Source organism: Chroicocephalus ridibundus, chromosome 10, assembly GCF_963924245.1.
Source record: "Chroicocephalus ridibundus chromosome 10, bChrRid1.1, whole genome shotgun sequence".
In the NCBI taxonomy this organism is placed as follows: Eukaryota; Metazoa; Chordata; class Aves; order Charadriiformes; family Laridae; genus Chroicocephalus; species Chroicocephalus ridibundus.
The window spans coordinates 10,780,904-10,793,784 of record NC_086293.1 but is presented as its reverse complement, the minus strand read 5'-3'; the positions used below and the strand labels follow the sequence as shown (position 1 = coordinate 10,793,784).

Below are 12,881 nucleotides of genomic sequence, written 5' to 3'. Positions count from 1 at the left end.
CTTCAGGGCTAAGGCGACGTTATGGAGGACTTGGCCAAATTTTAATTAGCTGCATGATTTGTTGGTGTCTTCTGTGCTCTGCTGCTGAGAAGGGGAGTGGCGTAGAGCGACGGAGTGAGCTTGGAGAGATCGAGTAGCATCATTTGATAGGCTTCAGCAAGAGCATCTCTGGTCCCCTGCCAAAAGGATGGTGACTGTTTAAAGTAGAGAGAGGGAGAGGGCCTCAGTAAGTGAGGTGGAAGACTCAAGCCAAGCCTAGGAACAGAAAGCGAGGAATAAAGTTTTCAGACTCAGAAAACAGATGTGGACGCGGGCGTTTTACTCTCTTTGCCTGCGAGTGCAGCGCAGTTCAGCAGCATGACTCTGCTCTATTCAACTCCAGGGTGGCGTTGCCTATAATTAAGGCAGGTCTGGGCTTTTTTGCATTTATCTTTGCTTCGCTAAGCTCTTCAAATAGTGCTGCTCTGGTCCATCTGTAGTCAGTTTACTGGAAGTCTGAACATCCGTGTGGCAGCACACACGCATTATGGATGCTGCCACGCTGATGGTAGCTGCGTTTTTCACAGCTGGCTCTCCTATGCAAGACCCACAGAGAAGGTGGTGACTTGGGAATTCACTCTGAATTACCTTGGAAATAGAAGAAAGGATCTGAAAAACCACACTGTCGTTCAGTGGGGGCACACGTCAAAGGCTGCACTTAGTTGGCTGCATCCAGGGAGGAGGAGGAGGATGGGCACAGCAGCAGTGCGGTAGGAGAGGATGCGGGGATTGCAGGAATCACGGTTTGAATAGAAGTCGTCGATGCTGTGCTGTTACAAAAAGTGCAATTGCTGCCTTGGAATATATAAAAAGAAACATTGCCAAAAGACATAGTAATTATTTTTTTCCAATTTTACTTCCTGGCAGAGCCTCAAGTGAAGTATCTTGTTTAGTGCTGCACCTCATACTTCCAGAAAGATATGAACCAGCTAGAGAAAATCCAGAGGAGGGTAATGGTCAGGAACAAGACCGATTAGTTTTGCATCTCGGTAGCTGTGGGACAGGGAGAAAGGAGCCCGCAGATACTGCAGGGGGAGGGAGAAGTTCTGTTCTGAATGCCCACGTGGAGAGGGAAAGAAGTAATGGCCTTAAATTGTAAAAATAAATAGGTTAGATACAGAAATAGTGGAGTGCTGGAATAGATGACCTCAGGCGATATGTCAGGAATGGAGCAGGCACCATTAATTCTGCCTTTGGGAGGGAGGGAAGAGCTCAGTGAGCTTTCCGGGGCTCTGCCGGTCCTGTGAACCTGGGTACGGGGGATTCTGCAGAAGGCAGTGGGGCCGGGGTGTTGGAAGACGGCATTCCGTGCAGAAGGAAAGAAACAAATAAGCATTTCAGGCAAGGGATCCCAAACATTTCATTAGTGTAATAAAAATTAAAGCACTGAGTTCAGTTTTATTATTTCTTCAGTTCTTCCAACCTAGACTGCAATAATATTATCAAATATTTATTTAACTTCCCTGTATCTTTTTTCTTTTTTGGCAATGTGGGTTTTCCTTAAGCCAAATGCATTTAAAAGCTGAAAATTGAGTTACTTTATTGAACGGCTGAAAAATTTGCCTTTTGTTTTGTGTGATGCTGCGGTGGCTCGTTTCTTAAGACACGCATGCAAAGCTTTCTTAAATAGAAACAACTTTTATTATGCTGTTCAGTCACGTCAGCTCTGGCTAATAGCATAACTGTACTCTTTCCATACTGCTCAACATTGACGCTTTCAGAGAGTGTTTGAAACTTGATCTTTCTTGTTCTTCCTGTGCTTGGACTGTTGAGCCGTTCCCTGCCTCCTGCCCCCACTTCCCGACCCGTTTTGAGCAGGAACTTTATTGTGGAAAAGCAGGAACAAGTGAAGAAGCAAACGTGAAAATGAAATCCAAGGGGTGGGGGTGGTGAGCAGTCAAAATAAAACAAAATACGGCCAGCAGATGACTATACTTTGATTCACTGCTAGTGTAAAATGCCACTGATGCAGACTGAAAACACCCAAGGATTTTGAGGAAGAATGTCCCAGGGTTCATGTTCTGAGACTCATGTTTTAGTGCCTCGCAGGGAGATTTGTCATGGGAACTGTTAAAAGGGAGATAGTGGGTGGCTTCCCCAGTTAAGAATACAGCTCTCAGGATTGGGACAAAGGCTACAGCCACGACAATTTACTTAAAAATGCCTCTTATGCACATCAGTTTGCTGAATTACTTTCACATAAAGTATGAATGCTTCTCCTTGTAGTGTGTAAGGCTTGGTTTTCAGTGTTTGTGGGACAGAGGGGGTTGGCCTTTGGCCTTGCCTCTTGGCAAGGTTTGCCTTTAGCCCAGGATTTCTTTTCGTGCTGGACCAGAGACAGATATGAGCTAAGACAGTAAAAACGTTCACTGAAACCAGTAGCTTTCTTGAGAATCCTGGCTTGGCTCAAATTAATGTGTGCAGTTGTGAAGTCTGCTCTTGGATTTTTTTTTTCTTTTCTTTTTCCCTCTTCTCAACATTAAGAGGGTTTTTTTTTTGTTTTTCTTTTTTTCCCTGGCTTATATTTGTTGCTAGCCAGGAGCTATCATGGTGCTTTGACTTTTCTAAAGGTTCTTGAGTTTATTCTTGGCTTAATTTAAGTACTTTCTCTTGGTCCAAATTATCCTTGTGTCCATAAATAAGACCTGCTCCTTAATGTTTTCAAGGTTACCTGGCATAGTTACACTCTGTCATAGAATCATAGAACTGCCCAGGTTGGAAGGGACCTTTGAGATCATCGAGTCCAACCATCAGCCTAACTCTGACAAAAACCATCACTAAACCATATCTCTAAGCGTTATGTCTGTCCGTCTTTTAAGTACGTCCAGGGATGGTGCCTCAACCACTTCCCTGGGCAGCCTGTTCCAATGCTTAAACCCTTTCAGTATAAAAATTTTTCCTAAATCTAGTCTAAACCTTGTCAGTTTTCTCTGAAGAAACTCAGTGTGATGTTGTCTTGATAGATCTCCCGTTGCCGTGTGTCTTGCCCATCCAAGGACACGTTCTCCATCTCAGCGACAAGGGGGCTGCCAGTTTTCTTGCGTTCTTTAACCTGACCCCCTAGATGTCCAATGGGATATGTTTTAGTTAAATGCATCAGTGTGTTTTTTATTTTCTTGTGTTGCTGTCCCTTCTGGCTCTGTGTTTTCACGAAGCATCCTCCCTCAGCCTTGCTTGAACCAGAGACTGAAAAACGAATCTGGTCTTTCCTGCAAATGTTTCCTTTTGGAACTGCCTGTATATCCAGTGTCTAAATATTTCTCTCTTTTTGAGTAGCAGTTTTCTTTTTGAAGGAGACCAAAGAGGTTACATGCAGAAATAAAACAAACACTGGTGTATTCTGAACTCTTTGGTACCTAAGATGTTTACTTAAAGGTGCATTTGTCATGTTAGTCTTTTGGTAGTTTTTTGGGTGCTTTGCTGCCAGTGTGGTCTTGAGAGCTTTGGAGGGTGTTTGCTTGGAGCGTTGATGTGTCTGTGCTTTGGTTCTTAATTTACCCCAAGACATGACGATGTGTCCAGAGCCTCACGAGGGAACGTTCCCTGCAGGTGAGGAGCTCTGCCTTTGCTCTTCTTTGTTAGAATAAAGTTTTTTTGCTCAGTTTTCACTGAAGGACAGTAAGTTTTGGTGCATCTAAAATGCTGTATTTATTATTGTAAAGTTATTAACAATGTTATGTGGAGTCATTTGCTAACTTGTTATGTGTTCAAAAAGCCACTGCTTTTTAATTAATGTTGCATTAATGAATGTTGTTGATTTAGCGGGCATTGATATTCAGCGTCCAGCTCTCAGGTCTGTAATTTTTCACTCTGAAATCACTGTCGCAGTCTCCTCCCTTTGTTTGGTTTGAGACATCAGTTCTAAATTAATAACAATTACATTATTTCCTATGTTGTTACAGCTTGAAAAAATGAAGTAGCAATTTCCATTGGTAGAACTATGCATAAAATGAGTACAATGGCAAGAGGGTGGTTACCCTCGTGTCTTGCAGAGATGAATCGAGGGCGGTTATTTTAACATAAAAATTAAAATGTATTTAGATCATAAATCATTCAGGCTCTCCATTTAAATGCTGGTTGCAAGGGTGATTTTCCTCCTCTATTCTGCTTTAAAAAGAAAACCATTGAAAGCCCTTGAAACCGGTAAGATGCGACAGCATGCAGAAGGGAGGTAACGGATTTCACAGCAGCAGAAACCTCTAATATACTTTGTCACGTAACTAGTTCAGCGTTGGAATCCTGAATGGTGGGGTTGCTTTGCAGTGACATGTGTGATTGCGACAAGACCTTTGGGCTTGGAATAAAAATGCCCTTCTTACCCGCGCTTAAATTTCCCCCACTTGTGGCATGGCAGAACTGTTGGCAACGTAAGACTTCAGTCATCGCCTTCCACTGGGCTAAATGGGTAGAGTTCGGGTTTGTTTTCTTGCTCGTTTTGCTGGAGCTGCAGATGGAGTGGTCTCCGCCGGGACAGCAGGTCAAGCGTGTAGTGCATCCCGAAAAAAATAGGTATTTTTGAAATGGTTTTCTGTGTTCCCAGCAAAGCTTGTTCACTGCAAATTGCAAATGAAAGGATGTCTTCTCATCACAAAGACAGTAATTTCAGTAAGATCAGGTTCTTTTTTTTCCTCCCTCTTTATGGAAATGCAGGAATGATTAATAATCAACACATTTCTGTAGCAGCTTTTGTTCTATATTCTTTGAACCTCTTAGGCTGTCATCTATTCATTTTAAACCTCAGAAGGAACAAGTATAGAAATAGATGAGGTAGTAATCCGAGGGCTTTTGAGGAGGTGAAACTTGCCTGTGATTGAATATATGCATTTGGTATTATTCTGTATGCCTCCTGCTTGAAAATATTTCACTTAAACACAAAAGAGGTCTTCATTTTGTCTTTAAATAAATAATCTCTTCATCCTATGGAGTGTTATCATCCCTGTGAGTGTATTAAAGCTGTGCACCTTTCATAAATATAAAGGCAAGAACTTCTATTTGCAATGTTTCCGTCATTGCCAGCTATGTTACTACTTCATCTTCTTTGCTGCTATTTTTTACATTTAAAATAAAAAAATACTATCCTTATGTTTATTCTCTACTGGGAGCAGGCTTTGGCCTTCAGGAAATATCAGGTATCTAAGTATAGAAAAGTCTGAAGAGAAAGCTGCTAAATTTCAACAGGGAATTGCTAATTTTCTTTTAATTTTAGTATTGCTGCGCAAAAAGGAGTTTGGTTTTTTCAAGTAACGAAGAAACAGCTGTGTTGGTGTTAAATATTCAGTGAGTTTTGTAAGTGACTTATTTTAATATCTTCATCTTTATAGACTTCCCTCATCTGAAAGTGCTCTGAAGTATGAAGATATTTGAGAGGGGGAGTAATTTTACTTGACTCTTACCTTTCTCCAGTTGGCATTTTGTAAAGTCTGGGTCTGTGTTTAAAAAATGGAATAAACATACCTTTTTTGCCAACAAAATATTTGATGCCCGCATTCTCTAACTGCAGAGAAGTTGAAGACTTTCTACTAAACGCTTAAAATAGCTGGGGGAGATTTGGAAAAAATGATGAGTGGTGTGTTACACAACCAGCCTGGCTGAAGCTGAAGGTGCTTCCAGATCATTCAGAAACGAGCGTGCTAGAGAATGGCACAGCAAGCAAAAGGAGCGAAGGTGGAAAGTTTTAATAGTAGTTGGTGTCCGCAAAAAGCTTTGGATGTTGGCAGTGTCAGTTTAGCAGCTTTCTGAGCTGTCTTCATATACTGAGGGTAGAACTGACCTTATAACACTGCTTAATGCCCCAGGCGGTGGGAAACCCTCTGAAGGGAAGGCTGGAATTGTGTTTGAGGTAGGTATTTCTGGGCAACTTGGTGTGAAAGAAGGTGACGGTATCTTGGTGGGCTCTGAAATACTTCTCCAAATCATTCCAGCCTCTCTGAAGTCAGTGAGTATTTGCAATTTTGGACAAGTCTTGCATTATATTTTATAATAATCTTACTAAGATACTACCTAAATGCCACCTAAATTCCCATGTGACAGAGTCCATTTTAAAGAAAGAAAGGAAAAAAATCAGTCTGGTGGGGTTTTTCATTTTGCTCCGAGAGCACAAATTGTGTACCTGGTGGAATTGAACCGGACAGGCAGAGGGGACGGGGTTTGCCCGGGAGCTAAGTGGAGGGAGCTTGCTGATGTTAGGGGATGCAAAACGGTGATGGGCTGTTTCTTAACTCAGGTCCTGCCTTTGTGAGCCCAGATGCTGTTACCACTTTGGAGGGACTGACCATGCAATAATTTCCACTTGCCCAACAGCAGCTTATCTGCCCCCATGCAGTGCAGGGCTTGTTCCCTGCGGGCTGGAGGTAGAACCGCTGCAGAGGCTCAAGGTTGGCCGAAACTTTCCATTATGGGATGCTTTTCCAGGCTGATGTTTATAAATTTTGCTGGTTTGGCTGATTTTTTTTTTTTTTTTTTTGCCAGGTACTTTTCCCAGTTGTGTTTTTAAGAAAAGATCTGCTTCCCTAAAAAGTGATCGGCAAAAATACTGTGTTGATGGTTTAGGAAAAAAGCCCAGCATTTTTTTTTTACAATGTTCTGGTGCCTTATGCTTTGTAGGTATAAGGTGCCTTGGATGATGAAGCTGGGAAATCTTGGGAGATGAGGATTGTCTGGGCAGAATTTAATCCAAAACATAATCCCTCCGCAAGCATTAGGTAGAAACCTGTACATTGCTGTCATGGGGGGAAGAGAGAAGGGATGGATCAGTCAGTTGTTTGGGGGGCAAATAAATTAATTGGGATGGAAGTAGAGAATGTGACTGGGCTTGGACTGACAGGAAAGGCTGGAAGTTTGGAGACTCTGACTGGGTAGGAAAGCAGCAAGGTCTAATACAAGAGAAAGGATTGGAAAAGGAAGAAGAGAAAATAAAAAGCGAGGGGTAGAAAGAATTGCAGTTGATGTAATGTAGCTGGGAAGCTTCTCTCTTCATTGAACCCCAGAATACTTCAGAGCATAGAATTTTCTGGTGTTTCCGGTATCCTTGATTCTGATTATTCCTCTGTGATGCTGGTACAGGCAGAGGATAAACAAACATCACTGAAAATATTTTTGTGAGCTTCAGGTGGCAGAGGCCCATCTGGGGCCCCAAATGTCCAAACTTGTGAGAGCCTTAATGCGTCACACGGTGCAGTTATGCTCTTACTCCGTCCACTTTATTAGATGCAAAGCAATTGCTGATGAAAGAACAGGATTTAGCTTGGAAACATTGAAATGCACACTTAATACATGTCCATATAACCTTCATTCATCATCCTTATGCCATCTGCGTGATGGGGTGGTACACAATTACGCAATCACTATTTCCTGCAGGACCTTTGTTGGGTGTTCAGACTCGATGATGTGTTGTCGTTTCATCAGCAGTTACGTAGTATTTTATTTTTATACTTACTCAGTGTGCAATTCTGCCATTTTTCACTGTATATCATGAAGATCTGAATAGAAAATGCATTCCTTTATGGTTAATATTCAACAGCGTATAATAAGATGTAATTACTTTGCAGTAATAGCTTTATTTATCACCTCTGCTGTGTGGCTAAAGCTGCTTGACTCTGTGATCAGAGCAAATAGCTGATTGTTTCAGCTGCTTTGGCTTCATTTTGCATCTGTTAGAAATAGACTTCACTTCCCTAAGTGTAGTGTCTGACAAGTAGTCGGTTTATCTTACACAGTCATCACTACTCGGGGTTGCAGACTGTTGACCCTGCTGGTACTCAACTAGTGCATCCTTGCATGTTGATTTTTTGTAAACATAGAAGCCTATGGAATCTGGAGATCTAGAAGTCTTCTGGCCATAAAGTTCATGTAGTTTGACCCATGGTGAAATACACCCAGTACTACTCAGCCTCTGGTGGCCATATTATGGTGAATAAGGCTAAGTTTAACTCCTCAGCCACTTAAGAAATAGATATCATAGAACAAATATTAGAAAAAAAAAAGTTGCGTGCTTTTCATTGTTTGTTGTAGATGTGTAGCTTTGTAACTAGGAAGAGAGCCTAAGAAAAACAAATTACGTTTTCCCTTCTTGCATTGGAGAAGGTCAGACACTTGCAGAGCTCTGCCCCATGCTACTGGGAAGAGAAGGGGCTGCTTGCAGTTAACAATGTAGAAGTTAGGCTTAACTTGACAACTTTCTTGACTGAAAAGGATGGGAAAAAAGTACACTTGCACTGTGACTAAATCTAGCATACAATTAATTCTTCTATGGAGTTCTGTGTGTTAATTGCTGTCATTGTGTGAACTGATGGTTTAAGCAAAAATAGAAAATTTTATAACTGGTGTGTTGCTTACAATGCATAGTCTTAGCTTAAAGTGCCAGCCTGCAGTGGCTTTTTGAATCTATTCGGTGCTGTCAATCTCTCTGAATCATCTTTATGTAAATGAAAAATACATTGAAGAGAGCAAACCTTGAAAGTGTGGTTTGCACTTCGTTTTCTACTGTTCTTGTTCGTGCAGAAGCTGTAAGCTGGCAGTGTCACAGTGGAGGTGAGCAGTTCTGGGTAGATGCAATTAAATCTCCATCCACGTACCCTTGGCTCTTTCTCTCCTTCCCTAGTAAGTGTCACTCCATTAAAGGTCCCCAGTGCCGTACCCAGCTCCTACCGTATCTCTTGCTGGTATCCTGGGCCACCAGCCCAGCAGGCTGCAGGAATTGCTGTAGTGGTTTGGGACAAGTCGATCAGCCCATGTGGCTGTCACTGTGAGATTAAATGACAGTCTGCCACCAGCGCTTCCCCCCGTTAGAAAGGGATTTAGTTTTGAAAAACAGACCTTTGTTCTTCTGCAAAAGGTGTTTGGTATTGCCTAGTGTGCTCCAACGGTGCTTTGAGGCTGGATCAGATGGGCAGGCAGAGCGACGTCACATAGGTCTTTTCTTTAGGAAGGGCATGAAAAGAGTGACGGTGTCCATCTCAAATGGCATTACCAAGTTCTGTCTCTAGCGGAGATCAGCCCCTCCAGCAGCTTTCATAGAATCACAGAATGGTTTGGGTTGGAAGGGATCGTGAACATCATCTTGTTCCAGTGGGCAGGGACACCTCCCACCAGACCAGGCTGCTCCAAGCCCCGTCCAACCTGGCCTTGAACCCCTCCAGGGATGGGGCAGCCACAGCTTCTGTGGGCAACCTGGGCCGGGGGCTCACCACCCTCAGAGTGAAAAATTTCCTCCTGATATCTCATCTAAATCTCCCCTCTCTCAGTATGAAGCCATTACCCTTGTCCTGTCACTACATGCCCTTGTAACTTTAGCCTCTGGCAGAGCTGAAATGACTTGTCTCCAGTGTGGGGTTTTTCCCTTTTTGGTTGGCATCCATCCAATGTATTTGTTAGCCAGGGAGCCCAGAAGGGGAAGATAAAACCCCCGGGTAGGTCTCTCCTCAGCTTACTGCCTCCCAAATTGTAGTTCTTGCCTGCAAGAACACACCAGGAGCCTTGAGAAACACTGTGTGAATTAGAAGCCTGAAGCCTCACATCCACGCCATTGCCAAAGAGGCACTGGAACAGCCCTTCTGGCTTTTCTGGCACTTTGTTTAAACTTCTAAGCTGCTACTTTAGGCACTGGCTTTGAATAGCTTAATTTATTTTTTTGCGTGTTCCGTTGCTTAGCAACAAAGAAGAGGAAAAATAGTAAACGCAGCTAATTTGGTTTTATTACTGATAAGTTAGCATCTCTTTAATATAAAAATGTATTTTTAATAAGACTAATGAGCTGCAATTCCTGGCTTTTGCCAGGCAGAATGTTAAATAAACAATGTTGATGGACGGGGTAAAGAACCCAACACCCCAAGGGGTTTAGTTACCTGGAACTGTGCTTTGAATGTCTGTGCTTGTGTGTGCTATTCTTTGGGGGTATTTCTATGCTGTTGCTACTACTTTATTAGGTGAGTTTCTCCAATTCTTGTGCCTTCTTTTCCCTAGGAATAGAAGGGATTTGGTTTAAAAATTAAACAAACCAAAAATCCGAACCAAATAAACAAAAAAAAAACCCAAAACCTCCAACCTAACATTAATTGTGTGAAGTAGCATACCTGCTAAAGCAGAAAAAAAGAAATGTTGTAAGTGTGTAAAGTGGATTGTTTGCCTGGGAAAGCACTGAAAAGCGTTACCATTTTAGTATGGTAGTGGTTTTGACTGGGACAAGTTATAAATTTTCTGATCTTGCATCAGATGTTTGGCAGCAGCAGTTAATTTTTATCATTCATGGGGCAACATTCCTGTTGCTCAAAAAAGCATTTGTCTGTTCAAAAGCTTTTTGGAATTTGTTTATAAACGTTTCCTTGCTGCTGGAATACTTGGACAATGTTAGCAGCAAAAATCCAGATAATTACGAATGGTTGAAGCAATCTCTCTGTTTATTTCATTTGTTTTTTTGTAGATTGCTTGTTCAAACTATGTCCCATGAACCGGTACTCTGCTCAGAAGCAGTTCTGGAAAGCAGCAAAGCCAGGAGCTAACAGCACAACTGATGCCGTGCTACTCAATAAACTGCACGTAAGTATTGATGTTTGGGCTGCTCGTGATCAACACTCTCATCCGTACTGCTTGAAATAAGTATTTCCAACCAACTTGACACAGTTAACCGGGAGACACTAAGAAAGGATATAGAAATCAGTATACAAGACTCTTTTGGGAACATACATTGAGATTTAAGTCTTTAAACATGCTCTGATTTCTGACAATGTGCTGTTCGAGGTCTCTGTGTCCCAGTATCAGTATGTACGGTCCTGGGTCAGAGTCGTGGTAGCCATTTAAGCTGTTGTCGTTAACCTGTGCTAACCTGTAGTAGTGCTCTATGTGGCCATTTTGGGTGGTAACAGCATAAAAATGGGACCCTTCAAACTGCACAGAGTGGAGGATTCTCGAGCGTTGCATCTTGACGTGGGACGTCGTGGGTGTTAGTTGTCCTGATGGATGCCATCGGAGCTACTGGTTGGATAAATCTGTCGGGATTCCTCAAACATAGCTGCTGTTGATACATGTAAAGGTTGATGGGTAATTATGAGTAATTATAAGGCCAGACAAGCCTCTCCTTCCTTATTAGCTTGCAGTATTTAATATTTTCTGGGTAAAATGTTGACATTCAGCAGCTGCAAACTCAGTAAGGCAATTGATTGCTGTTTTTAGAGTTCCTATATAAAAAAAAGCCAACTTAACTTAAATACCATCTGTTGACTTTAGAGTTAAATAAACTCCATGTTTATGTTAAAATTACATAGCTGGAGTACTTCATGTCAAAATTACAATTCTAAATATTTTTAGTTTCTTTAAGCCTATATTAAGCTCATTGTAGACTGAAATACAAAATGGCCCTGTAGGAGAGTGTCATTTGCTGATTGCCATATGGCTGCTGTGCTCCTGCACTTCACAAAGGCTGGCTGTTTGACTCATTTTGCTTCTGAAAACATAATTTTATAACCTAGAAGTATTAACTTGGCAAGGAGAAAGCTATTTTGGTACTGGCTGTAGCACAAAGGTGCCGCATTTCTCCTGATAAAAGGAGACCATGCCAGCAAGCTTTAAGTAACGGGGGGTTCTGGGTTTGGTTTTTCTGGTGTATAAGGGAGGGGGAGAGTTTGGGTTATGTGTGTGAGTTCATGGATTTTAAGAGAAAGTGTGGTTGAAATATTGCGTCGTGTAGAAGAAAAATCCTGTGCAATTGCCCTGGATTACAATGTCATTTGAAGTTGTCGTCTCTTTCCTCAGTACGTGCCAGTCAGGCGATTGGGACCTGGTCCTATTCATCTGACACTTTGCCGTTTTGTGCTGGGGTCCCTATGGAAATGCAGGATTAGATTTTTCCAGTGTTTAGCCCCAGCTGAGCGATGCTTGTACAGAAATGTACCCCCATACATGAAGTGCCTGCTTGATTTGGTGAAAGGATTTGAGTGCTTTGCAGTTTTATTGGAGATTATTTAATATGCATCACTGTGACGTAAAGGCTAGTCCTTTATGTAGCATGTGCCAAATCAGGTCTTCGGTGACCTGGGAGCTGTTGCATGGCTTTAAAATAATTTGGCCTCATGTATGTCACTCATATTTCTCACTTATTTTCTGCCAATCATATGGCTGCCTGTGGCATCTTTTCCATTTGTTGGCACATGGAATACCCTAAACCCCCTGTGTTTTGTATGATGTGTACTCGGGGGGCTATGCCTGGAAACATGTACATGCAATTGCCTGTAATTAGATTTCTTTATCAGTGCATATAATTTCTAACGAAATTGGTGATTCAAGATGTATTCATCACACTTGCCTTTTTTGGCTTCTGTTTGTCCGCTGGTGGAATTTATTGTCTGCTGTGGAGCGCTCGATGCTGAGGTCAGGTTATTTTAAGTTAATGCCATTTAAGGGATTTAAAATCTGGGACACTTGTCTTTCTTTGGTATCAAGAATCGGTGCCGGTTGAGAAGCTGACATCTAGTGGCCAGGGAAAAGGATTCCTTCTTGAGTGATTGTCAGTTTGGTGTGTGCTTTTGAAATGCATCCAAAGTCTTAACCGTATTTTCACAGAATACGCTATTTTCTTTCTCTATAATAAATGTGTCACCCAGTCCAGAGCAGACAGGGAATTCCTGTCTTTGTGATTGCTGTTGATATTTGAGAGGGCTCTAGTGTCTTGAAGAAGCCCCTTCTTGACAGAATACTTTTAAATAAAAAAAAAAGTTGTATTTCAGTAATAAAGAGAAAATTATGCTGTATTGTATTTCTGAATGTACTTTTGAATTTGAATGAGCAGCTGTATTCCAGGTTCTCCTGGAGCAAGAGCCAGCTATCATACCTAGCGCAACTTCTAAAAATAG

The 12,881-nt window shown here is 41.9% G+C and overlaps 1 protein-coding gene across 14 annotated transcripts in view; it reads left to right on the top strand.

Moving 5' to 3' along the window:
• Positions 1–12,881, top strand: part of ITPR1 (inositol 1,4,5-trisphosphate receptor type 1) — a 182,521-nt gene that overhangs the window by 41,379 nt on the left and 128,261 nt on the right. For all 14 annotated transcript variants that reach the window (XM_063348471.1, XM_063348468.1, XM_063348473.1 and 11 more), the window contains one exon: positions 10,457–10,572. In XM_063348471.1, the coding sequence (XP_063204541.1) occupies positions 10,457–10,572 (116 nt within the window). The remainder of the gene's footprint in view (positions 1–10,456; positions 10,573–12,881) is intronic.